Source organism: Vipera berus, assembly GCF_964194415.1.
Source record: "Vipera berus genome assembly, chromosome: W".
Taxonomy (NCBI): domain Eukaryota; kingdom Metazoa; phylum Chordata; class Lepidosauria; order Squamata; family Viperidae; genus Vipera; species Vipera berus.
The window spans coordinates 7447395-7475282 of NC_138210.1; the positions used below are offsets into that span (position 1 = coordinate 7447395).

At 43.6% G+C, this 27888-nt stretch overlaps 1 protein-coding gene across 1 annotated transcript in view; it reads left to right on the forward strand.

The window, feature by feature from the left end:
* LOC308676842 (DNA topoisomerase 2-beta-like) overlaps window positions 1-27888 on the forward strand; it is a gene marked incomplete at both ends in the record, with an annotated part of 378437 nt that overhangs the window by 83921 nt on the left and 266628 nt on the right. Inside the window, 2 exon segments of the mRNA XM_081342876.1 lie at window positions 13583-13688; window positions 26157-26266. Coding sequence (XP_081199002.1) covers window positions 13583-13688; window positions 26157-26266 — 216 coding nt within the window.

Sequence of the window (27888 nt, forward strand, 5' to 3'; positions counted from 1 at the left end):
CGTTGAGAGCCAATCTGGAATCCTCAAGTAATGCTTCCTTTTTATTTTCTCCCAAACCATCAATAAAGAATTCCTGATATAATGTCTCTGGAAATAGCTGTGTATTCTATTTTTCCCATACCATATGAACACATGCCATCCCAACTGTAAATCATGTCCCTCTAATGTCAATAATCTAGTATTCCTCAGTAAAATCCATTCTCTCATCCATGACATTACTGCAGCCTGGTAATATAATTCCCAATTAGGTAAGCTAAACCCACCGCTGAGTCTTGCATCCTGTAACATTTTTAAATTAATCCTTGCCTTTTTCCCCTGCCAAATATATTTCAAAATTATTTTATTTAGCCCCTCAAAATATTTCTTTTCCAATCTTATTGGTATTGTTGAAAACAAAAACAACAATCGTGGTAATATATTCATTTTGATTACAGCAATCCTGCCCATTAATGATAGTCGTACCTTTTTCCATTTATCCAAATCTACTTGGATTTGTCTTTTCAATTTGTAATAGTTATCTTCTTTAATTGTTGTACATCTTGCTGTCAGGTGAATCCCCAGATATTTTACCTTCTTTACAATCTGTATCTCTAACTTTCCCATCAATTCTTTTTTTTTGTTTTTCAGTAATATTTTTCACTAACATTTTTGTTTTATCTTTATTAATCTTCAAACCTGCTACCTCACCATATTTTCCTATTTGTTCTATTAATACAGGTCCTGTCTCTAGTGGCTCTACCAAGATAAATACTAAATCATCTGCGAAAGCTTATAGCTTATATTCTTCTCTCTTAACTTTCATACCTTTTATATCCTTATTCTGTCTTATAGTTCTAGTTGGTATCTCTAGTGTCAATACAAACAATAATGGGGATAAAGGGCATCCCTGCCTTGTTCCCTTCATAATGTTAATCTTTTCAGTCATATCTCCATTTATCATTATTTTGGCTATTTGCTTATTGTAAATTGCTTTAATTACATTTATAAATTTCTCCCCCAAATCCATAATCTGTAGTTGTGTTATCATGAATTGCCAATTCACATTGTCGACTGCTTTCTGTGCATCCAAAAACATCAATGCCATCTGTTTTTCGGGATGTGTTTCATAATATTCTAATGTGTTTAATATAATTCGCATATTGTCTCTAATCTGTCTTTTGGGCAGGAACCCATTTTGATCCATATGTATAAATTCGTTTAGGAACTTTTTAAGCCTTTCGGCCATGATTGATGCAAATATTTTATAGTCCACATTCAGCAAGGAAATCGGTCTATAGTTCTTTATTTTCTGTATTTCTGTTTCTTCCGTATCAGGGTAATAAGTGCTTCTGACCACGAATCTGGTATCTTAGCTTCAGAGAGGAGTTCATTAGAGTTCCAGCATTACATTGCCTAACGGTTCCTGCAATGTTCTATATAGTTCCGCTGGTAGCCCATCTGGTCCTGGTGTTTTGCCATTCTTTTGTTTTTTAATTGCTTCTGTTAATTCCATCATTGTTATTTCCTCTTCTAGTAGCTTTTTAAATTTCTCTGGTACTTTAGGTATCTCTGTTTTTTCCATGAATTGTTTTATCCTATCATCTGAAACTACTTGTTGCTTATATAAATTCTCATAATATTCCCAAGCTATTTTTTTCTTTTCTTCATTCCGGTGTTGTAAAGTCCCCTCGGCATCTTCCAGTTGTTTAATCCATCTCTTCTCTTTCTCCTTTTTAATTTTATATGTCAACCATCTCCCTGGTTTGTTTGCATGTTCAAAAAAGGTTTGTTTAGCTGCCTTTATTTTCCTTGCCACCTCTTCATTTTCTATTAAGTTCATTTTATGCTTGTTCAACTCCATTAAATTTTTAATCTTTTTGTTTTGTGTATCTTTCTGTAATTCTTTCTCAAGAGTCTTATATTCTTCCTCCAATTTTTCCCTAATTTGTCTTTTCTGTTTATTCTTTTTCCCCATATACGTAAGATATAGCAAGTCCTCTCATGTACGCTTTTGCCGTATCCCAGACATTTTGAAGTGAGGTATCTTCTGTTTTGTTTTCCTTAAAGAAGAAAGTCATTTCTTTTTCCATATATTGCTGGAAGTCTCTTTCATTCAATACAGTTTGATTTAATGTCCATCTTGTTCTTTTTTTTGTCCTTTCCATGTAAATGTGACTGGGTTGTGGTCCGCCCATGTGCTTGTTTCTATGTTTATATTTTGTGTACTTGTAAAGGGTACAGAGGGTACAGAGAAGAGCAACAAAGATGATTAGGGGGCTGGAGGCTAAAACATATAGGGAACAGTTGCTGGAATTGGGTATGTGTAGTTTAATGAAGAGAAGGGTGAGGGGTGACATGATAGCAGTGTTCCAATATCTCAGGGGCTACCACAAAGAAGAGGGAGTCAAGCTATTCTCCAAAGCACCTGAAAGCAGGACAAGAAGCAACGGATGGAAACTAGTCAAGGAGAGAAGCAACCTAGAACTAAGGAGAAACTTCCTGACAGTTAGAACAATTAACCAGTGGAACAACCTGCCTCCAGAGGTGGTGAATGCTCCAACACTGGAGGATTTTAAGAAGAGACTGGACAGCCATTTGCCTGAAATGTTATAAGGTTTCCTGCCTGAGCAGGGGAATGGACTAGATGACCTCCAAGGTCCCTTCCAACTTTATTATTATTATTATTATTATTATTATTATTATTATTATTATTATTATTATTATTATTATTATTATTATTATAATATAAGTCTATTGATGTCCATATCATATCTATTCTCAACCAGGAAAGGTGTCTGTTAGAATAGAATGTATATTGCTTCTTTTCCGGATATTTTTCTCTCCAAACATCTAGTATATTTAATTCGTCCACCATATTATGAAAAGATTTTGGAAGTGTTCTCCTTAGGGTCTTATTTTTTTTTTGTCGCATTATAATCCACCCCAGCCTTTACAATAGCATTGAAATCTCCAATCATACATATGCTTTCGAATTCCAATTCTATTATTTTCTAGTGTCATTTTAAATAGAAATTTTCTTGGTTTTCATTTGGGGCATAAATCACTACCAATAAAGTTTTTTTACAATTCATAATTACTTCCACCATTAAAATTCACCCTTCTTCATCTGAATATAACAATGTAGTTTGTATTGTTTTTTGAATATATAATACCACACCTCTTTTACTCTGATCTGCAAGTGAGGTATATAATTCTCCCAATTTTGGATATTCTAGTAGATTTTTGTGTTGTTTCTTAATATGAACTTCTTGTAAACAAATTATATCCATTTTTAATTTCCCCAATTTATTTAGTGTTCCTTTTCTCAGTCCATTTACGTTTATCGAAATTGCTTTTATTTCTTCTTCCATGATTATTTATTTGAAGTTTTAGTTTCTCTCGTTATTCTCATCTCTCTTTGCTCTTTTGCCTCTTTGGCTCTTGTCCCTTCTCTCAACACCCTTTCCTCCTGTTCTATGCTATACTTACTGCATTGCTTCTCTGTCTCGTCTCCTTGCTGTCTGATTACTCTTTCCCCTCTCAGCCTTTCTTCTTCTTGCTGCCCAAAGTATTGATCATAGAAAAGTTCTGCTTTCTCTATTGTGTCCAGTCTATGTCTCTGTTCTTGCCAATTTATCGTTACTCCTTCTGGTATTAACCATCTAAAATTTATCCTTTTTTTAATTAAGCATTTTGTCAGAAATTGATACTCCTTTTTCAGGTCTCTCACTCTTCTTGGGATCTGTTTTAACATCACTATCTCTCTTCCTTTATATTTTATTTTAACATTTCTCAGCTTCTGTAGTATATCTACCCTTAATACTTTTTTAGTAAATCTTATATGCACCTCTCTGGGGAGAGTATTTCTTGTTGCATATCTAGTGTATATTCTAAATATCTCATCTATATCATTCATTATCTTTTCCTTGCTTTCCTCCAATGCTTCTGCTAATATTCCTGCCATTACATCTGCTAGGTTCTCTCCCTTTTCTTCTTCAACATTTTGGAATCTTAAATAATAATCAGCTCTATCCATCTCTAAAGCAATAATCATTTTCTCTTGGTTCCTGTCTGTTAATGTAAGTCGGTTATCAATCTCCTCTTATCTGTTAATTCAATTCTTTCTTCCTCTTGTTGCAATCTTTGTTCATTTTTCTCCATCAGTTCTTTGACCTCTTTTAGGTCCTCTTCTATTTTGCCAATTCCTTCTTTGAAGTCTGTGTGTAGAGCCAGCATCATATTTTTCAATTCCATGTTGGATCTATCTTGCTGCGTTGTGTTGTCCAGTGATTTCTGTACCACCAGACTCTGTGATATTAGGGCAGCTGTTGCTGGGTGTGTTGTGGTCTTCTTCATTTTCTCCAGTAGTTTGTAATCCAAATGTTGATGGGGTATTATAATCCAAATGTACTCCAAAAAAAAAGTACAAAAAATTTCAGCGACAAATAAAGGTGAGTACAAAGGGAAAAGGAAAGAAAAAGAGAAGGAAAAAGCCAAATATCCTTATATCTAAAAAAAGAAGAAAAAGAAATTAATCCATACAGGTTACACTCTTTGTTCGTTTCAGAGTCTCTGTGCCTTAGTCCAAAAGAAAAAAAAATCAAAGTAAAAAACAATCCACCATTCTGCAAACTAAAAAACAAAACAAAAACAGACTCTGTAAACTTCTTATCAGTGAGTTCAGCAGCTGTCATTCAAGGTCACTTACTCTCCCTTTTTTTCTTAAGCTTCAAGGGTATTCTCAGCCGAGATACTTAATTCAATGCCTTTTTTTGCCTTCCATTGTTATTCGCCGCTGCAGTTCCAGGAGAGGAGCAGTTTAAAAATCCGCTCCCCTCCCCCACTTCTCCATGGCTTCAAATTCTTCCTATTTCCACACACACACACACACAGTTTCCAGCATTTAAGGATTCTCAATCTTCTCACCCAGGCAATCCTCCAAACTTACTTTCAAGATCTTCCAAGTGGCCGCCCTGGCTTGTGACGGCTTGCAATGGCCGTCTGACAGCTGCTGGTCTGGGAAGCTTCTGTCGGCTCTCCAGGAGGCTGCAATCTCTCCTGTGCTGCCAAAACTGTGCCTTCCTTCTTCACCGTCCCTACAGGACAGCTGAAAAGCGACAATCCTTCGGGAGCTTCCAAAGGATGTCGTCCCGCCACGGCACTGGCACTCAAAAAAAAAAAAAACTGATGGAAAATTCTAAAGACAGCATTTTGATTAGGAAGTAGCAATGTGAGAAAAAAATGAAAAATTGTAAAAAAAGATACAAATTTACATTTTACATAATTTAAATATTAAATATTACATACTTTTCAATTTAAGGTGTCTGCAGAAGAAAAAAGTCTCAGATATTTTGTTTTCTTCAACAAAAGTAATGCTGTACATAAAGCATTACAGCATGATTTAATATTTGTGTTTGCAGCTTTGATTATATAGCATGGACAGAATCCTTCACAGCAATAAAGCTCTACTGAACTTAATATAAACCTGTTCCTTTCATTTCTTAGTATAATGTCAGCATTTATTATGTGAAATGGCAATTTCTCAGAGGATCATGGAAAGTTTCCTTTGACACTATTTCCACCTTCTCTAGTGTCCTAATTTAATAGCAATAGCACTTAGACTTATATACTGCTCCATAGTGCTTTACAGCATTCTCTGAGCAGTTTACAATGTCAGCATATTGCCCCCAACAATCTGAGTCATCATTTTACCAACCTCGGAAGGATGGAAGGCTGATTCATCCTCGAACCTCATCAGGATCGAACTCCAGGCTGTGGACAGAGTTAGCCTGGGCTTCCAGGTGGCAAGGCTCCGTTGATGGCAGCCATTTCGGCTGCCAGCCCCGCTGTTTTCTGTAGAGCCGCCAAAAACAGCAACGATCAGCTGTTTGGCAGCTCGGAAACCCGCTCCTCGGGAGAAGAGGAGGGGGTGAGCGCTTAGGCAGGGGTAGAGCTCCCCTAGATCGCCAGAGTTTAAACTCTGGTGGTTGAAGGGTGTGAGCCCCCCCGAAGCCTGAGTTTGCTCCGGACTCCGGGACGCCTCTGCTCCAAGGCTTTGGAGCAGAACAGGACGGTGCAAACATCCCTGCCATCGATAGTGAATTGTGGATTACTTGGATGCAGGGAGAGCTGTGCAGGAGAATGCTGTAATAGCAAGTATTTGAACTTTAACTCAGAGTATTTTGTGGAAAAAGTTGCAAGCGGTGCGGAAAGTGAAAGTGCGCAATAGAATTAAGCGGTGTTAAAATGGCTTCCAAACCAACTAAAGTTCCTAGAAGTGCTGGTGCTTCGCCAGTTCAGCAGTCTTCATTACAGGCTCTGATGCCTCCTCCCGCGGCACCCGCACCCGCACCCGCTTTAACAATAAAAGATTTGCAGGATGCTTTAAAAATACAATCCCAAGAAATAGCTGAACTTATTGAGGAGAAGAATACTGAGATAAGAGCAGACATTTTGGCTGCATTTCAAGGAATGGCAGTGTGTATTGAATGTCTGGATGACCGAGTGGAAGAACTTAGTCAAAATAACATGAGACTAGATGCTAAAATACTGGATGCTGAAACTGTGATGGAAAAGATTGATGATGATGTGATAATGATACAGTATTGCGAAATGGAGTTTGCTGTGAGAATCAGAGGTTTGAAAGAAGATCCTAAGGAAAATTTGAAAGAAATATTGTCAAAAGCTCTTGAACAGGTTTTGGGGCGTTCAGCAGAAGATATTATGGTGGATATAGATAAAATATTTCGTGTTAACTCTTGGATTGCAAGACAAAGAAAGCTACCTAGAGATGTGGTGGTTTATTTTACGAAGAGAGAAATTAGAAATGAGGTTATTCAAGCCTTCTACAATAATAAATTTACAGTTGCAGAGCAAAAAGTTTTAATTCTGAAAGAGATTCCTCCAAGAATTTTAAGGAAAAGAAAAGAATTTGCTTTTTTGGCAGAAGAATTAAGGAAACGGGATATTCAGTTTAGATGGGAGATTCCAGTAGGCATGGTGGTGATGCACGCAGGCACAAGATATCGTCTTAACACAGTTTTGCAGGCACGAGATTTCTATGCTAATATTTTGAAGGCAGGCTCCCCACCATCTTTGGAACTTAAAAGGAGGAATGATGAAGGAGAGCGTCAGCCACGAAGGGGGAGTATACAAGGAGCTGAAGGAGTTATTCAGCTGAAGGATAGAGAATCCCAGCAAACTACAGGAGCGGATCAGATTTCGGTACCAATGGAAGAGGTTAGAGATCAAAGAGTGACACGGGCTGCAACTAGACGAATCAGACAAGAGCAAGAACAACAGAAAGCCATAATTACATCTCAAAAACCTACTTATAGTGAAGCAGTGGGAGGAGCGAAACCGAAGAGAGTGCAGATGATTCTGGAAGAGGCGCTCCAAAAGCTTCAGGTCACAAAAGATGGCGACAAAGCTTCTAACTTGGAATGTTAATGGATTAAATTCCCCGCAGAAGAGAAAGAAAGTATTTCACTATCTAAAACAATTTTAAAATGATGTTATTTGCTTACAGGAAACGCATATTCGAGTAGTTGATCAAAAGTATTTGATAAACTCTAGGCTGGGTACACTGTTTATTGCCTCTGCTCCTGACAAGAAAAATGGAGTGGTTATTTATGTCAAGAATACTTTAACAGCTAGTTTAATTGAAACAGATAAACAAGGAAGATATGTTATAATTGAACTATTAATAGAAGGGAAGAAAATACTTTTGCTTGGATTATATGCTCTTAATCAACAGCAAGGAGAATTTTATAAACTATTACATAGCAAGATTATTCAGTGGGATTACAAATCTAGTATTTTTATGGGAGACTGGAATGGCGTTTTGGACGTACAATTGGACAAAAGAGGCCTTTTTCGAAGTACACCAAGTCATGCTAGATTGCCTAAATCATTTTTTGAGATGAAGGATGACTTGGAATTGAGAGATGTTTGGAGAGAAAGAAACTTGCAAGAAAAAGACTTTACTTTTTTCTCTGATAGGCATCAATCCCTATCTAGGATTGATTTTGTATTAATTTCCAATGATTTTTTTTCCTAGGATTAAGAAGATTAAGATATGTCCAAGAACTATATCTGATCATAGTCCAGTATGGTTGGAAATAGAAAAAGACAATGGAGACAGACAGTCTTGGCGATTAAATGAAAATTTGTTTAGATATCAAGAAAATGTGGAAGAGTGTAAAAAACAGATGAAAGAATTTTTTAAAATGAATATGTATAAGGGTACTTCTATTGAGATGGTTTGGGATGTAAGTAAAGCTTATATGAGAGGAGTGTTAATATATTTGAATAATAAATACAGACGTAAATTGGAATTTAGGCGAAAAGAATTAGAGAAGGAAATTAAGAGAAAAGAAAAGGCTTTAATCTTGAATCCATCTGATGGGAAGATCAAAGAGGTAATTACTTTACTAAGAGGCCAGTTTGACATGTTGATGGCAGATCAAGTGGCAACTAATTTACGGTATGCTAAACATAACACCTTTTGTAATGCCAATAAGCCGGGTAGGTGGTTAGCCTACTTGTTAAGGAAGAAACAAAGGGCACGTAACATAGATAGAATAGAGTACAAGGGTAAAGTGGTGCATCAGCAGAATCTTATTAAAAAGGCTTTTGTTGATTTTTATTCTAAGTTGTATGTTAGAGATAAGATTCAAAATATAGATATAGATAGATATATGCAGGAAGTTAATATTCCTGTTCTTATACAAGAACAAAGGGAAGGGATGAATCAATTGATAAATGATGAAGAAATTATTTTAGCAATTAAGCAATTAAAGGTGGGTAAAGTACCAGGAACAGACGTTTTGACTGCCGTCTACTATAAAAATTTACAGTCAGAAATGGTGGAACCTTTAAGAGAATTGTTTAGGACAATTCAATTGGGAGGAGAAGTACCTCCATCGTGGAAAACAGCTTTTATTTCGTTGATTCCGAAGGAAGACCAAGATGCTACCCAAGCCAAAAATTATAGACCAATATCGCTTTTAAATACTGATTATAAGATATTTGCAAAAATTTTAGCAAATAGATTAATGAAGGTAATGCAGCAAGTGATTCATAGTGATCAAATTGGATTCATAAGTGGTAGACAAATGAAGAATAATGTGAGACATATTGTAGATTTATTGGAATTCTTGGATAGAAATAACCAGGTCTCTGCAGCGCTGATCTTTTTGGATGCTGAAAAAGCCTTTGATCAATTGGATTCGCAATTTTTAGTTAAAGCATTGGAGAAAATGGAATTTGGGGAAAAATTTTTACAACCTATTAGAGCAATATATCAGAAGCAAACAGCTCGAATAATAGTTAATAGTAGTTTGACAGAAACATGTAATATTGAAAAGGGTACAAGACAGGGGTGTCTGTTGTCACCTTTGCTGTTTGTTTTAACACTGGAAATATTATTGATTAAAATACGAGACTCAAATAAAATTAAGGTAATTAAAATAAGAGATCAGGATTATAGACTGAGAGCGTTTGCGGATGACCTGGTTATTACAGTAAGTCAACCGACTTACTCAGTTGTAGAGTTGATGGAGATAATAACGTCATATGGGAAAGTTTCTGGATTTAAGATAAATATACAAAAAACTAAAATATTGTCTAAAAATATGACTATAGAACAAAAGGTTGTTTTAGAAGAGTTAACGGGATTTGAAATAGTTAAAAAGACTAAATATTTGGGGGTTTACCTTTCAGCTTCAAATGTGAAGTTATATAAGAATAATTATGAATTGTTATGGTCAAAAACACAAAAAGAATTAGATCAGGGCTGTCAAACTCAATTTCATTGAGGGCCGCATCAGCACTGCGGTTGCCCTCAAGGGGCCGGGTGGGTGTGGCCAGGGTGGGCGTGGCCTACTGGGTGGGCGTGGCTAGAGTGCGTATGGCCTACTGAGTGGGCGTGGCCAGCTCTACATCATTTGCATCGAGGGTGCCTATGGGGGCCTGGTCAGGAGTGGGACAGATCTGAGGGTCTCTGGCAGAAGGAGGGTCTCTGGGCCAGGGCCAAGGCAGAGGGGGCCGTTCCCTCACTGTTTCCAGGATGGCTTCGTGGGCCCCATGAAACCACTTCGCGGGCCGGATCCGGCCCCCGGGCCTTGTGTTTGACATGTCTGAGTTAGATGGTTGGAAAAAATTACAACTATCCTTATTGGGAAGAATTGCAGCAGTAAAAATGAATGTCTTGCCAAAATTTTTATTTTTGTTTCAAATGATACCTATACTTAAAAAGGATTTAAATTTGGAGGAGTGGCAGAAAGGTATTAATAAATTTGTTTGGGCAGGGAAAAAGCCACGAGTTAAATTTAAGATAATGCAAGATACACGTGAAAGAGGTGGTCTTAAAATGCCCAATTTTAAATTATATTATGAGGCTGCTGCTTTATCATCAATAAGTGATTGGTTTAATTTAACACAAGGGAGATTATTAAATCTTGAGGGTTATGATTTGTTATTTGGTTGGCATGCATATTTATTGTATGATAAGAAGGTGGATAATGTGTTTAAGATACATATATTAAGGTATGCTCTGTTGCGAGTATGGAAAAAATATAGACATAAGTTAAATTATAAGATACCAATTTGGGCAATACCTAAACATGCAATAGAAAATATAAATTGGTTAAGATTCGGAACTCGGAAAAAATTAAAGGGATACAAGTTGGGGATCAGGACTATAGATTGAGAGCATTTGCAGATGATCTGGTTGTTACAGTGACCCAGCCAGAGAACTCTGTTGTGGACCTGATGGAGATAATAACACAATATGGGAAGGTTTCTGGATTTAAAGTAAATATACAGAAAACTAAAATTTTGGCTAGAAATATGACAGTTTCACAGAAGGCTCTCTTAGAAGGATTAACTGGATTTGAGATTGTTAAAAGGGTTAAATATCTGGGGGTGATTTTGTCGCCCTCTAATACAAAGCTATATAAAAATAATTATGAAAAACTATGGGGGAAAATTCAAAAGGAATTGGAGAGTTGGCAAAAATTGCAATTGTCTTTGCTGGGACGGATTGCAGCAGTGAAAATGAATGTCCTGCCCAAATTTTTATTTTTGTTTCAAATGATACCGATTCTTAAGAAAGATTCTAATCTGGAGGAATGGCAGCGAGGTATCAATAAATTTGTGTGGGCAGGGAAAAAGCCACGAGTTAAACTTAAGATTATGCAGGATACTCGTGAGAGAGGTGGCCTTAAACTGCCTAATCTTAAATTATATTATGAAGCTGCTGCATTAGTAGGAATAAGTGATTGGATTAATTTGACGCAATTGAGGTTATTAAATCTTGAGGGCCATGATTTGTTGTTTGGCTGGCATGCATATTTGTTGTATGATAAGAAGGTAGATACTGTGTTTAGGATGCATATTTTAAGACAGGCATTGCTGAGAGTTTGGAAGAAGTATAGACATAAGCTAAGCAGCAAGATACCATTGTGGGCAATTCCAAAACACGCAATAGAAAATATACATGCTGGTTTCAAACATGATGTGACTACGTACAAGGAAATTTTAAGCCTGGAAAGGAATGTTTGGTGTTTGAAATCATATAGCCTCTTGCGAGAAGAGAAGGTTGTTCAATCTTGGTTTCAATATATTCAAGTACAGGCCAGGTGGAAAGAAGACCAGAAAAATGGATTTACAATGACTGATGGAAATTTGATAAAGCAGATTAGAAATCAGGGGTCAGCACATATTAAACGGATATACCTTGCATTGATAGAGATTGACTCGGAAACAGAGCTTGTTAAGGACTGTATGATAAAATGGGCCCAAAATATCCAGGAAGTTATTACAATGGACATGTGGGAAAAGATTTGGGTGAGGAACGTAAAATTTACACAAGCTCAAAATTTAAGAGAGAACTTTTACAAAATGTTTTATAGATGGCATCTAGATCCTAAAAAGCTTGCAAGTATGTATCCGAATTATCAGCCTAAGTGTTGGAGGTGTGGTGATGAAGATGCAACGTATTTCCACATATGGTGGACTTGTAAAAAGGTTAAGGCTTTTTGGATAAAAGTCTGGTGGAATATGCAGAAGATTTTTAAACAGAGGATAAAGTTTTGTCCGCAACTTTTTTTGTTGGGAATAATTGCAGACGCTACAGTTGTGGACACTAAGCTGATGTTGAACTTAATTACGGCGGCAAGACTTTTGATAGGCCAATATTGGAAGAAAGAGGAATTGCCGACCATAGAAGAGTGGACTTTAAAGGTTTCCGACCTGGCAGAGATGGCGAAGATTTCGGCTTATTTGAAAGATCATTCGCAAGAACGCTATATTATGGAATGGAGAAAATGGATTGAGTTTATCCAGAACAAGTATAGGGTTAAGAAGTTTTACGTAGCATTTGAATAAGTCTTCTTTCGTTTTTTTTTCTTTTCTTTATTCTAGTTTTTTATATATATTTAATATTGTTAAGGTGTGCCTTATCCTATATAAGCTAGAGAGTGATGGATTTTAGAACTTATAGTTGTTAGTATATGATTGTTTATGATTGCTTTTTATATATATACCTTGTATTTAGCTCTGGGAAGTCGGGGGGGGGAGGGGGAGGGTGGAGGGAGGGGGGGGAGGGAGGGAGGTTGGGGGGAGGTAGGGGGGGAGCAGGGAGGGGGAAGGGGGGTTTCTTAAGGGAAAACTGTATTTTAAAACTTTTCAATAAAAAAAAAAAAAGAAAATATAAATGTTGGATTTAAACATGATGAGACCAGATATAAAGAAATTTTAAGGATAGAAAGGAATGTATGGCAATTAAAGCCATATAATATTTTAAAAGAAGAAAAGATTGTGCAAACCTGGTTTCAGTATGGGCAGTTACAAGCAAGATGGAAAGAAGATCAGAAAGTTGGCTTTTCGATAACTGATGGAAATTTGGTAAAACAAATTAGAGATCAAGGTCAAGCACATATAAGAAGGATATATAATGCATTGATAGAAATTGATTCAGAAACGGAACTTGTTAAAGATTGTATGATAAAGTGGGCCCAGAATTTTCAGGAGGTTATAACAATGGATACTTGGGAAAAGATTTGGGTTAGAAACGTAAAATTTACACAGGCCCAAAATTTAAGAGAGAATTTTTATAAAATGTTTTATAGGTGGCACTTAGACCCTAAAAAAACTAGCAAGTATGTATCCGAACTGCCAGCCCAAATGTTGGAGGTGTGGTTGTGAGGATGCAACGTATTTTCACATATAGTGGACTTGTAAAAAGTTTTTTCTATTTTAAAAAATGTATTGTAAAACTTTTTAATAAAAAAAAGAGTTAGCCTGCAGTACTGCTTCTAACCACTGCGCCACCAGGGCTTCTAATTAATTATTCTATATCCAGTCCTTGGAAAGCTTGAAATGTGTATATTATTCATTCTAATGACATGGCATATATGCCAAGCCAGTGTGCCTGTAAAATATCTTTGAGTCCTATTAGGATTTACCCATTATGAGTTGGGGATCTGTCATGCTAGCACCCAGCATGCTTGAAATAATCATAAACAATATCATGTATAATTTTTATAAAACACAGTAAAACTGTAAAGTAAAATTTAATTGAGATTCTCTTTATTTTCAGGCAAGTAAAAATAAGCAGGAACTTTCCTTCTATAGTATTCCTGAATTTGATGAATGGAAAAAACATATGGAGAATCATAGAGCATGGAAAATAAAATACTATAAAGGTTTGTACTGAGCTCCTTTTCTCCTTTTCCAAGTTCCAAAAATATTTTTAATTCAAAATACACTTTAAACTTTGTTGTTGTTGTTAGCTGCGAAGTCGTGTCCGACCCATCGCGACCCTATGGACAACGTTCCTCCAGCCCTTCCTGTCCTCTACCATCTTCTGGAGTCCATTTAAGCTCACGCCTACTGCTTCAGTGACTCCATCCAGCCACCTCATTCTCTGTCGTCCCCTTCTTCTATTGCCCTCAATCTTTCCCAGCATTAGGCTCTTCTCCAGTGAGTCCTTCCTTCTCATTAGGTGGCCAAAGTATTTGAGTTTTAGCTTGAGGATCTGGCCTTCTAAAGAGCAGTCAGGGTTGATCTCCTCTAGGACTGACCGGTTGGATCGCCTTGCAGTCCAAGGGACTCGCAGGAGTCTTCTTCAGCACCACAGTTCAAAGGCCTCAATTCTTTGGCGCTCAGGCTTTTTTATGGTCCAACTTTCACTGCCATACATTGCCACTGGGAAGACCATAGCCTTGACTATACGCACTTTTGTTGACAGGGTGATATCTCTGCTTTTTAGTGTGCTGTCTAGATTTGCCATGGCTTTCCTCCCGAGGAGCAAGCGTCTTTTAATTTCTTGACTACAGTCACCATCTGCAGTGATCTTGGAGCCCAGGAAAATAAAATCTGTCACTACCTCCATTTCTTCCCCATCTATTTGCCAGGAATTGAGGGGGCTGGATGCCATGATCTTGGTTTTTTTAATGTTAAGTTTCAACCAAAGTTTTGTACTCTCCTTCTTCACCCGCAACAAGAGGCTCTTTAGTTCCTCTTCACTTTCTGCCATTAGAGTGGTATCATCTGCATATCTTAGCTTGTTGATATTTCTTCCGGCAATCTTAATTCCAACTTTTGATTCATCTAGCCCTGCCTTTCTCATGATGTGCTCTGCATATAAGTTAAATAGGCAGGGCGACAGTATACAGCCTTGCCGGACTCCTTTCCCAATTTTGAACCAATCAGTGGTTCCATGTCCAGTTCTCACTGTTGCTTCTTGGCCCACATATAGGTTTCTCAAGAGACAAATAAGATGGTCTGGTACGCCCATCTCTTTAAGAACTTGCCACAGTTTGTTATGATCCACACAATCAAAGGCTTTAGCATAGTCAATGAAGCAGAAGTAGATGTTTTTCTGGAACTCTCTAGCTATCTCCATGATCCAGCGTATGTTGGCAATTTGATCTCTAGTTCCTCTGCCTCTTCAAAATCCTGCCTGTACTTCTGGTAGTTCTCGATCCACATACTGCTGGAATCTAGCTTGTAGGATTTTAAGCATAACTTTACTAGCATGAGAAATGAGTGCAATGGTGCGATAATTTGAACATTCTTTGGCACTGCCTTTCTTTGGAATTGGAATGTAAACTGATCTTTTCCAATCCTGTGGCCACTGTTGAGTTTTCCAAATTTGCTGGCAAATTGAGTGTAGCACTTTTACTGCATCGTGTTTTAAGATTTTTAATAGCTCAGCTGGAATACTGTCACCTCCACTAGCTTTGTTGTTACTCAGCTTTTCTAAGGCCCACTTCACTTCACATTGTAGGATGTCTGGCTCGAGGTCAGTGACCACCTCACTGTGATTATCAGGGACGTTAAGCTCATTCTTGTATAGTTCTTCTGTGTAATTTTGCCACTTCTTCTTAATCTCTTCTGCCTCTGTTAGGTCCCTGCCATTTTGGTCCTTTATCATGCCCATTTTTACATTAAACGTTCCCTTCATCTCTCCAATTTTCTTTGAAAGATCTCTGGTCCTCCCTATTCTATTGTTTTCTTCTATTTCTTTGCACTGTTCATTTAAGAAGGCATTCTTATCTCTTCTAGCTATTCTCTGGAATGCTGCATTCAATTGGGCGTATCTTTCTTTTTCTCCCTTGCCTTTCGCTTCCCTCCTTTCCTCAGCTATTTGCAGAGCTTCCTCAGACAGCCATTTTGCTTTCTTGCATTTCTTTTTCTTTGGGATGGTTTTGGTTGCTACCTCTTGTACAATGTTGCTAACCTCTGTCCATAGTTCTTCAGGCACTCTGTCTATCAGATCTAATTCCTTAAATCTATGTCACCTCTACTGTATATTCGTCAGGGATATGTTTTAGTTCATACCTGAGTGGCCTAGTACTTTTCCCTACTTTGTTCAGTTTAAGCCTAAATTTTGCAACGAGAAGCTCCTGGTCTGAGCCACAGTCAGCTCCTAGTCTTGTTTTTACTGACTGTATAGAGCTTCTCCATCTTTGGCTGCAGAGCATGTTAGATGTTTTTGTGCCAGCCATGGCAATTCTCCAAAAAGGTCATCAGATGGGAGCAAAGAGGCATCTTTGCTCCCACTGGTGGGTGCGGGGTCCCCGGCCCCTGCAGCCCCATTGGCGAGAGTTAATTGGTAAGGGAGGGGCCGAGGCCCCCCATAAAAACCTCTGCTCAGGGGCTGCTTCTCTCTGCTCTCTTTGTTCTCTCTTCTGCTTGCTTGCTTGCTGATCCATGAGCTCAATCCAGGCATGGATGCCTCCATGCCAGGGAACTCTCTATTTACTTTATCGTTAAATAAAGCTTTGACTGATTGCATCCCTGCGTGCTGCTTTTTACTTGGAAGCACCTCAGTGGCGTAGCGTGGGTTGTCAGCACCCGGGGCAAGGCAAGTAATTTGCGCTGGGCGGCCACTGCACTGTCCCTTCCCCAGATAGTCCCTCGCTCTCTCTCTGCACCGCACCGCACGCCTGGCACCCCCCCTCCACAGTGGGCGGCGACCCGGCGGCTCGGATCGGATTCGCACAGCCAGGACTGCAGTGAGAGAGAGTGAGTGAGCCAGGCAGGGGCAGAGAGCTGCGAGTGCGAGCGCGCCCCCCCCAGATGTCGCACCCGGTGCGGCCGGCCCCCCTTGCACCCCCCACGCTACGCCACTGAAGCACCTTAATGAATCATCGGTCTCGTGAGGCCATCTCACAAATTGGTAGCAGAGGATGGTTTAAGGCAACGCTTCCAAGCCAGCATCTACAAACAAGATGCCTGGAGGTTCCAGCAAGAACCCATTTGAGACGGATGGCAGGAGATCCCCGATTGTGACAAGGAGTCTTCAATCAAGGACGGCAGCCCTGCATCCAGCCCCTGACGCAAGCTCAGCGCCAGGGACCCCTTCGCATGCCTCCCTACAGCTGCAAGCCACAGAGGGAAGCATGGAAGGCTTACAGTCTACCAAAGACTGCCCAGACACCGGGGAAGCGGCCAGGGACCAGGCCACCCCCAACGTGGACCAGATGACTGAACGGGAATGCAGGGAGCTGCTACGAACGCTCCTTGCAGCACAAAGGATGCCACAAGCCACTCCACGAGGGATGCCAGCGCAGGGGGCCTCTGGACACCGGGTAAGTCCTTCCCCAGCGCCCACGAGGCCCCTTAACATGGCACCAGCCACCCTGGGGGACCCCGGAACCCCGGAGCTTTTGGCGCAAAATTTCCCGCCAAACTGTAATCTGCAACTTCTGGGGCCAACCGGAAGCAAGATGGCGGCCCCCAGGACACCAACGTGGCTTGATAGGCCTCAGCCAAGCCTCGAGGCCCAGCAATCGGTGGCATCCAGCCGAAGCGGCACGGAAACCACCCCGTCTTCCCCACCAGAAAGCCTCAAGGCCTATGAAGGCCTCGAAACCTGCCCAGCCGAGCCTACTGCAGCAGAGATTGGAGCAACTATCCGGACCCTGGTTGCGGCCCTGGAGGCCAAAACGACCGCAGCCTCGACATCGGGGGTAGCCAGCCTCCCTCGCTACCCCCAGGAGTCTGCCGGAGGTGCTCCGGGGCCCCCAATCCTCTCCCCGGGGCCTAACTGCTGGGAGGGGTCCGACCTAGAGCCTCCCAGCTACGTCCTGCAACCCCAGAGGGCCCCCAGTGAACCCCCGGGCCCTCCAGCCTACTTTTCGCCGCTGCCCAGACGCCCTGCTTGCCAGATGGTCTTCGGGGGGCCTATGGACGAGCCCCCCCCTCCAGCGCCGTCTTCAGCCGCCTCCAGGGTCTTCAGGACCAGCGATGGGCTCCTCCGGGCAATCCAGGCATTCCGGGCAATCCATGTGCCATCCCAGCCCCATCCTGCGATCTTCGCCCCCCGGTGAGTGTTCCAGTGCCGGGGGGGCTTCAGGAGGAATCTTTGGGGCTTCTGCGGCCTTCAGCCCCTCTTCAGGCCCAAATTCCGGCCTACAGGCCCAGGCCTGGGCCTAGCCCAGAGACAGAAAGAGATACATCCGCTCTCTCCGCCTCCCAGGCTCAAATGAATTCTGAGCATGCTCAGTCGGGGCCATCCAAAAATCAGAGAAAAATACCACCACCTGCCACCAGAGGGGTCTCTCTTCCATTCACCTCAATGGAAAGCTCTAAGATGTATAGACATGGACAAAGAGCTGGGGAAAACCTGTTTCATTCCCAGATTTCTTCATCTGCTTCTGCACTCTCAAATAAATTTGAAAAACTGCGCCTTGGGGGGGGGAAATTTCAGCAGCTGGAATAAAGAAGTGCAGGTGTGTCTATTAGAGCAAGGGACTCTAGAGATGGTTCTGGACCCCCCACCTCTTCCCTGGGGACCCCAAGAAGAGTGGTATCATAGGAAAGCATATACCACTCTACTGAGCTCACTGGATGCTAACTTGTACTCCAGCATTCCAGATGGGCTCACAGCTGGCGAAGTTTGGCGGTTATTATACAATTTATTCAACAGCGACAGCATCGGTTCGATCACCAGACTCACAACTGAGTTTTACACCACCAGACTGAGGTTTGGGGCTAACATGGCCAAGCACCTGGGAAAATTGAAGGCGCTCAGGGCAGAACTGATGTCCAGAGACTACCTTGTACCTGAGGCGAACATGGTCGCTGTCATTCTGGCTTCCCTGGACAAAAATTGGAGCAGTTTCATTGTTTCACTGGAGGGGACCAGGAAGGAAGCCATGACTCTATCCTACCTCGCAGGGAGGCTCATTGAGGAAGATAGAAGGTGCAGAGATGCAGGAGAATACGCCAGAGTCACCACCCAGCGAGCCAGCAGGAGGCACCACAACTCAGAGCAGGTTAATGCTCTACTTAAGTGTTTCATCTGTGGCTCTGAGGGGCATCTGAAGAAGGACTGCCCCCATCAACAACAAGGCCCCAAGCGCGGTCCCAATCAAGGAAGGGGCAAGGGGCAAGGAAGGGGGCGTGGTAGGGGCAAAGGTAGTGCCAAGGGCAATTTTGTGCATACTTGTCCTCTCACCCCCACCACAAAGGCTGACAGCCCCACTGACTTATGGTTACTGGACTCTGGAGCTTCATCTCACATTACCAATATGAAACAAGGGTTTAAAAGGTTAAAGAAAATTAACTCATCTGTCAAGGTGGCCAATGGTGATAAGGCTTTGGTTGTTGGGGAGGGCACTGTCTCTGTACCCGGACTAGGCAAAGTTGAAGGGTTATTGCATGCTCCCTCCATTGCCAACAACCTATTAAGCATTATCAAATTATGTGAAGATGACAGTGTGGAAGTTTTATTTCGCAAAGGGGGAGGTCATGTCACCCGGAACCAGAGGGTCATTGGAAGTATTGCCATCATAAATGGTTTGCCATACTTCTCCCCTGAAAAACCAGCCACAGAAGACAGTCCACCGGGTGCCACCTCAGAAGGGGCCTGCGCACGGGAAGAGAGAAAGCCCCCACAGCCAGCCCCAAGGCTATCTAAGGAGCGCAAGGCCGAAGCGATTGCACCCAAGCCACCTCATCCAGCCCCACGGCTTTTCAAGGGCAGTGTGGGCAAGAAACACGAACCTCAGCAGGCACCCAAAGCACCGCTCAAGGCAACCAGAGCCAAGAGGGTATCAGTGGGGAAGCCGCTCCACGGTAAGTGTGCCCATCTCTTACACCGAAGATTAGGTCATGCGAGCTTCCCTGTGGTTAAAAAGATGGGAGAGTTTGCTGAGGGAGTCCAGCTCAAGGATTGTGAGGTGTTCCTGGACTGTGCTATTTGTAAGAGGACAAAGAGGAAGGCTGCCACCATCCCTAAGGTGTCACTGCGTAAGGCCCAATACCCGTACCAACTAGTACATGTTGATTTGGTTGGGCCATTCACACCATCCCTAGGGAAAAGACAGTATTTTCTCACTGCCGTTGACGATTTTTCACGATACGGCCACGTGTATACCCTCACAGAAAAATCTGAAGCCTTTGACGCCATAAAATCACTGTATGACTTTGTAGAGACCCAGTATAAGACCAAGATCGCACAACTGCAGAGCGACCGCGGGGCTGAGTTCATGTCCCGAAAATTCCAGGACTGGGTAAGGCGTAAGGGCATCCGCCATTTTCTTACAGCGCTATTCACTCCTGCTCAAAATGGCGTGGCAGAGAAAAGAAATGGAATCCTGCAAACTATGATGCGTAGTCTGATTGCGGATGCTGGAGTCGCAGAATCATACTGGGCAGAGGCGGTGCACTATGCCAATTACACCTTAAACCACACCTGGAGCAGTGTTGTGGACCAGACCCCACATTTCCTGGTCCACGGTAGGAAACCAAGTCTGGGACACTTGCGTGTGTTTGGCTCCTATGCTTGGGTGCACATCCCCAAGCAGCTGCGGAAGAAGGGGAGTGTTGTGATTCAGGGTCAGCCTGTGGGTTCGGCAGTTGGGTCGGACGACTCAGAGGAGGAGGGGGGTGTTGAAGACCTTGCTGAGGGGCTTGAAGATCTTGCTGATGATAGCCCTCAGGCAGGCCCCTCCCACTTGGTCACCATGGAGACCCAGCTGTGTGAGCCTGACAGTGTGGATGAAGATGACCCACAGCTGGCCCTGTTCAAGGACGCCCGACGCAGGAGGCAGTCAAGTAGGAGTAAACAGAGGAAGGCTGTGGGGCTTCTCGGAAGGAGGCAGAGAGAGGCCATGCCCTGAACTCTTTATAAAGGGAATGTGTGGGGAGGGCTGGTTTGCTGAAAGCAACCGCTCAGATAGTGTTTCAAAGCTCCTGTATCTTGGTTCGTGTCTTGTTTGTTTTTTGTAGTAATAAATTTGGCAGGCGTCATTCCAGCCTCTTGCCGTTTATAAAGGGGTTGCCTTTTCTGCAGGGCCGGTAGCAGGCTGGTACAGAACAGTTTGCTTTCAGCCTCCCACCCCTTACTAATACTATGGAGCAGCTACGTGCTGAGAATGCCCAGCTCACCCAGCAACTCACTTTGCTGGCAGCTCAGGTGGCTCAACTGCAAGCTCAGGTTCATGCTGCACCCCCACCATCACCCCCACCCAGGAGAAAATGCCAAGTTGCAATGCCGGATAAATTTACAGGCACTCCAGAACTGTTTCCTGCTTTCCTGGGACAATGCCAGCTCTTTATCAGCGTGAGAGCAGCTGATTTCCCCACTGACCGGGATAAGGTGGGGTTTGTGTTAAGCCTTCTTTCGGGTGATGCAGCTCGTTGGGGCACGCCTCTGCTGGCTCAACCTAGCCCATTGTTGGACAACTTTGTGGGGTTTTGTGATCATATGCGTCTGATGTATGAGGACCCTATTAAGACGCAGACTGCTACTCGACGCCTGAAAGCTCTGAGGCAGGGTCAACACCCCCTACAGGGCTATATCAGCGATTTTCGGCTGCTTAGCCAGGATTCCGCCTGGAATGAGGCTGCGCTTGTGGATGCCTTCCAGGATGGATTGTCAGAGGAGATGTTGGATGAGCTGGCCCGTGTGGATATTCCCTCAGACCTGAATGGGCTGATCCATCTCTGCCTGCGGATCGATGCTCGGTTGCAGCAGCGAAGGAGTCGCCGTGCCACCCCACAGACCCCTGCCGCCCCTGTTGTGCGTGAGCCCCCAGTTCAAAGGGAGCAGCCAATGGAGCTGGTTGCCGCCAGGTCTTGTCAATCGGTGACTGAAATGAACAGACGACGATCGGGGGGGTTGTGTTTTTACTGTGGGGACCCTGGGCATTTGGCTGCTTTTTGCCCAAAGAAGCGACAGCGGGCATCAGTGACCGCGCCTGCCCCGAGAAAGTCCCCTACTTTTCTGTCGGGAAACGCCCTGAGCCCGATCTAGACGGTGTGATAGATCAGGCGTCCCACAACAACACTGAACGACGTCTTTCCGATGCTGCCTGTGGACCTCCACGGCATCTGATTTTGGAGGCACGTCTGATCCTTCCTGGCAAGCCAGAGGGGATTCCAGTCCATGCCTTAATTGACTGTGGGGCCACCACAAATTTTATGGACTCAGCATTTGTGGCCAAATGGGCTGTTCCCCAGTGCCCGGTGGATCCGCCCATGTTAGTGGAGACTATCGATGGTCGAGTGCTCCTGTCTGGGCCAATTACGGCCGCCACGCAACCATTATGTATGGCCATCAGTTCCCATGTGGAGGCCATCCAGTTCTATATCACCTCAGATCTGCATTTCCCCATGGTCTTGGGTCTGGCGTGGCTCCGGGCGCATGACCCACAGATCTATTGGTCACAGAACTTGGTCACCTTCCCAAGCTTGCAGTGCGTGGACCACTCCCGCCATATCTGTGCCGGCCAGGTGGACGGTTCCCCAGGGGCTTCCTTGCCTCCCAAACTGTCCGACTTTGCTGATGTGTTCAGCGAGACAGAGGCAGATCAATTACCCCCGCACAGGCCCTATGACTGCCCCATTGATTTAGTCCCTGATGCGCCTCTCCCAGTGGGGCGTTTGTACTCCATGTCGGACACCGAGTTGGCTGCATTGCGGGACTTTCTGGAGAAGAATTTGGCTCGCGGTTTCATCCGGCCCTCGTCCTCGCCAGTGTCTGCACCCGTGCACTTCGTCAAAAAGAAGTCGGACGAATTGCGGCATTGCTGCGATTATAGGAAACTCAACGCCATCACGGTGCGCAATCGTTACCCACTGCCCCTCATCCCCGAGCTCTTGGACCGACTCCGGGAGGCTAAGATCTTCACGAAACTGGACCTGCGTGGAGCTTACAACCTCGTCAGGGTTCGGTCAGGTGATGAGTGGAAGACGGCGTTTGGTACTCGCTATGGACATTTTGAGTACACGGTGATGCCGTTTGGCCTGACCAAATGCTGTGTTTCAGCATTTCATGAATGACATTTTCCGGGATTTGTTGGATCAGTTTGTCGTGATCTACTTGGACGACATCCTGATCTACTCCCCGTCGCGTGAGGTGCACCATCAGCATCTCCATCAGGTCCTGCAGCGACTCCGAGAACATCGGCTGTTTGCCAAGTTGGAGTTCTACCGGGTGACCATCGATTTCCTGGGTCACCGCATTTCTCCTGAGGGCATCGCCATGGAGCCGAGTAAGGTTGAGTCTTTGCAGAGTTGGCAACCCCCGGGTCGCGTGAAGGATGTTCAGCGACTTCTTGGGTTCGCCAACTATTACCGAACTTTTATCCCTGGGTTTGCTGCCTTGACAGCCCCCCTCACCCGGCTCCTGCAGAAGAAGACTCGGTTCCAGTGGAACGCTCCAGAACAACAGGCTTTCCAGACTTTGAAGGAAGCCTTCATGAAGGAGCCCATCTATAAGCATCCTGACCCGCAACGGCCGTTTGTTGTGGAGGCGGACGCCTCCGACATTGCCATTGGGGCGGTGTTACTCCAGGCAACGACGCCCAGCGGTACCCTCTTCTCTTGCGCGTACCATTCACGAAAACTGAACCCTTCGGAGTGCAATTATACAATCTGGGAGAAGGAGCTGCTGGCCATCAAAGCGGTGTTCGAGGCCTGGAGGCATCATCTGGAGGGAGCGCGGCATCAAATCGAGGTCCGGACGGACCATAAGAATTTGGAAAGCCTGCAGACCGCTCGGAATTTGAACCAACGCCAGATCCGGTGGTCTCTTTTCTTTGCGAGGTTTGACTTCCGGGTTCGGTACATACCTAGCGGGCACAATCAAAGAGCGGATGCTCTGTCCAGGAAGCCCGAATATTCCCGAGTGGAAGACAAGCTTCTGCCCAGGACAGTGATCCCCGTCGAGTCTTTTGCTGCGGTGCGGGAGCCGGTTGATATATGGCTCGGATCCGGGAGGCACAGCAGCAGGAGGTGTGGGTGGCTCAGCGGAAGGAGGAGGTGGGGCCAGATTCTCCTTGGACGGTCACGGATGGACTCTTGTATTATCGTGACCGGCTCTACGTTCCGGGAGGGCCACTCAGGGGACTCATCCTCAGCCAGTGTCACGATAACCCGGCGGCGGGGCATTTTGGCCTGTTCAAGACCCTGAACCTGGTCTCCCATACCTTCTGGTGGCCCCGAGTCCGACACGACGTCCAGTCCTATGTTACCTCCTGCATCCCATGCAGGCAGGCCAAGTCAGCGACAGGGGCCCCGCCTGGATTACTGCAGCCTTTGCCAACACCCAAAAGACCCTGGGGGGCTCCTGTCCATGGACTTTCTGACAGATTTACCCCCATCCTCTGGTTTTACGACAGTGTATGTGGTGGTGGACATGCTGACCAAGATGGCGCACTTCATCGCCGTCAGCCCGTGCCACTAGTCGTATGTTCATTCAGCAGGTGTTTCGGCTGCACGGCCTCCCTGATAGAGTCGTCTCTGATAGGGGGGCCCAGTTTACAGCCCGCTTCTGGCAGGAGTTGATGCATGCGTTGGATATCAAGATTTGCCTCTCGTCCGCGCATCATCCTCAAACTGACGGGGGAACCGAGAAGGTCATTGGTATCCTGGAACAATATCTGCGCTGCTACGTCAATCTGCAGCAAAACAATTGGGTGGACTATCTGGCCATAGCTGAGTTTGCATTTAACAATTCGCAGCACACCTCCACACAGATGACACCGTTCTTGGCCAATGTGGGATATCACCCCCGGTTTTTCCCCCTTTCTCCCGTGGACTCACCGGAGCCGGCAGCGAACGACTTCATGGCAGAGTTACAGGCGATCCATCGATTGGTGCGACGTCAGTTAGAGAAGGCCAAGGCCGATTACAAAAGGTTTGCTGATCGGTCAAGACGGGATACGCCTCCACTATCGGTGGGAGATCGGGTCTGGTTGTCCACCAGGAACCTACCGTCAACACGGCCGGTTGCTTGCTTGCTGATCCATGAGCTCAATCCAGGCATGGATGCCTCCATGCCAGGAAACTCTTTCTATTTACTTTATCGTTAAATAAAGCTTTGACTGATTGCATCCCTGCGTGCTGCTTTTTACTTGGAAGCACCTTAACGAATCATCAGTCTTGTGAGGCCATCTCACAGAGCATATAGTCAATCTGATTTCTGTGTTGACCGTCTGGTGATGTCCATGTGTAGAGCCGTCTCTTGGGTTGTTGGAAAAGAGTGTTTGCTATGACCATCGTATTCTCTTGACAAAATTCTATCAGCCTGTGCCCTGCTTCATTTTGTACCCCAAGGCCAAAGTTGCCTGTTATTCTGGTTATCTTTTGGCTTCCTACTTTACCATTCCAATCCCCCATGATGATAAGGAAATCATTTTTTGGTGTTAGTTCTATAAGGTGCTGTAGGGCTTCATAGAACCAGTCAATTTCATCCTCTTCAGCATTGGTGGTTGGGGCATAGACTTGGACTACTGTGATATTGAATGGTTTGCCTTGGATTCGAACTGAGATCATTCTGTCATTTTGGGGATTGTATCCCAGTATTGCTTTTCCTACTCTTTTATTGACTATGAAGGCTACTCCATTTCTTCTGAGGGATTCTTGCCCGCAGTAGTATACCTGATGGTCATCTGAATTAAATTCACCCATTCCTGTCCATTTTAGTTTGCTGATTCCTAAGATGTCGATGTTCAGTCTTGTCATCTCTTGTTTGACCACGTCCAGCTTTCCTTGATTCATGGATCTTACATTCCAGGTTCCTATGGAGAAAAAATCTTTACAGCATCGGACTTTCCTTTCACCACCAGACACATCCACAGCTGAGCGTCCTTTCGGCTTTGACCCAGTCGCTTCATTCTTTCTGGCGCTACTAGTACTAGCCCTCTGCTCTTCCCCAGTAGCATATTGGACGCCTTCTGACCTGAGGGGCTCATCTTCCAGCGTCATATCGTATTGCCTTTTGGTACTGTCCATAGGGTTTTCATGGCAAAAATACTGGAGTGGGTTGCCATTTCCTTCTCCAGTGGATCACGTTTTGTCAGAACTCTCTGCTATGACCTTTCCGTCTTGGGTGGCCCTGCACGGCATAGCTCATAGCTTCATTGAATTACGCAAGCCCCTTCGCCACGACAAGGCAGTAATCCATGAAGGGGACACTTTAAACTACATTGAAATAAATTTAATTTCAGTTGCCTTCAAATTGTCATTTGCAATACTAATTTTATTTGGATTAATTTTTTTGAAATCTTTATATAATCACTATTGGATTAATAGTAAACTGTTTTAGCTGTACTTTGTTGGTCTTCTTGAGTGATTTTTAAATTACTTTGTAATAGATTGAGAGAGAAATATATATTAAAATATCGAGATTTTTTTCTTTCGTATTGAGTTAGGTTTAGGCACGAGCACTGCTAAAGAAGCAAAAGAATATTTTGCAGATATGGAAAGACATCGGATTTTATTTGAATATGCTGGTCCTGAAGACGATGCAGCCATTACATTGGTAATGTTTATCTTTTTTTGTTAATCATAATTATTTAAATCTGGCCTTGTGTATTATTTCAATGTACATCATTTTAATTGACCATTAGGTACCTTTCCTAATTTTATAAAACTCTTTCTGAGTTTATATCAGAAGATTAATGAATGAATGAACCTTTATTGTCAAAATACAACCATGTATACATTGAGATTGGCTGAGCCTCCCTTCGTGCCCCCACCCCCAACTTACAGTGACACAAACCCTCCATCTTACTACACCATGTGAGCTAATTGCACAACGCACCGGCATTGCAAGTCAATTATACATAAAGTTTATAAAATTATTTCCCATTCAAAACCCTAACAGCCCATGGATAAAAGCTGTTCTTCAGCCTGTTGGTACAGCTGGCTATACTCCTGTATCTCCTACCCGATGGTAGGAGAGGTAGGATGGTAGGATCTTTGGAACCATCTTCCGGTCGAGCTCCGGATGGCGCCCGATCTCCGCTCCTTCCGGCGCGATCTTAAAACCCATCTCTTTGAACAAGCTGGCCTGGCCTGATGGGATGGGGTTGGATTTTATAAATGGATTTTAACTGTTAATCTGTATTAATTTATTATGGGCACTGTTTAATTACTTTTTAATAATTTTTAATTTTTGTATCTTGTTTTTATGTATTGCCCTGTTCACCGCCCTGAGTCCTTCGGGAGAAGGGCGGTATAGAAATTAAATTAATATAATATAATATATAATATAATAAAGAGATACCGTCCAGGGTGTGAGTCATCCCTGAGAATTTTCCTCACTCTTCCAAGGCAGCGAGCCCTGGCGATATCATCCAGTGGTGTCAGGGGACAGCCCACAATGTCTTGTGCTGTGCTCAGCACCCTCTGTAATGCTTTCCTATCCGCAGCTGTCAGACCAGCATACCAAACCACAATACCATACGAGAGGACGCTCTCTATAGTAGACCAGTAAAAGAGGGTCATAAGCCGTTGTTCTACCCTGTTCTTCCACAAGACCCTGAGAAAGTGAAGAGTCTGTTGGGCCTTTCTGGCCACCTGGGTTGTATTAACTTTCCAGGTCAGATCTTCTCAGAGGTAGACTCCCAGAAATTTAAAGGAGGAAACTCTCTCCACACAGTCCTCCCTGATGTAAAGTGGGGCAGGTTCCTCCTTTTTCCTCTGGAAGTCTAGCACCATCTCTTTCGTCTTGCCAATGTTGTTGTTACAACACCATATGGATAGTTTTTGTACCTCCGCCCTGTATGCTGTCTCATCCCCACCTGTAATAAGACCCACCATGGTAGTATCATCTGCGAACTTAATTATCGCAGTAGATGGGTTGGATGATACACAGTCATATGTGTACAAAGAGTACAGGTAGGGGCTAAGCATGCAGCCCTGTGGTGAGCCAGTGCAAAGCTTCAGGGGGGTGGACAAAGCAGACCCGACCCTCACTGTTTGTAACCGGTCCCTAAGAAAGTCTTGAATCCAATCACAGATGGAGGGGGAAAATTTCAAGTCAGTCAGCTTTTCAATGAGAGTGCTTGGCAAAATGGTGTTGAAAGCCGAGCTATAATCAACAAAAAACATCCTGACATAGTTTCCAGGTTTCTCAAGATGACTTGCTACAGAGTGTAA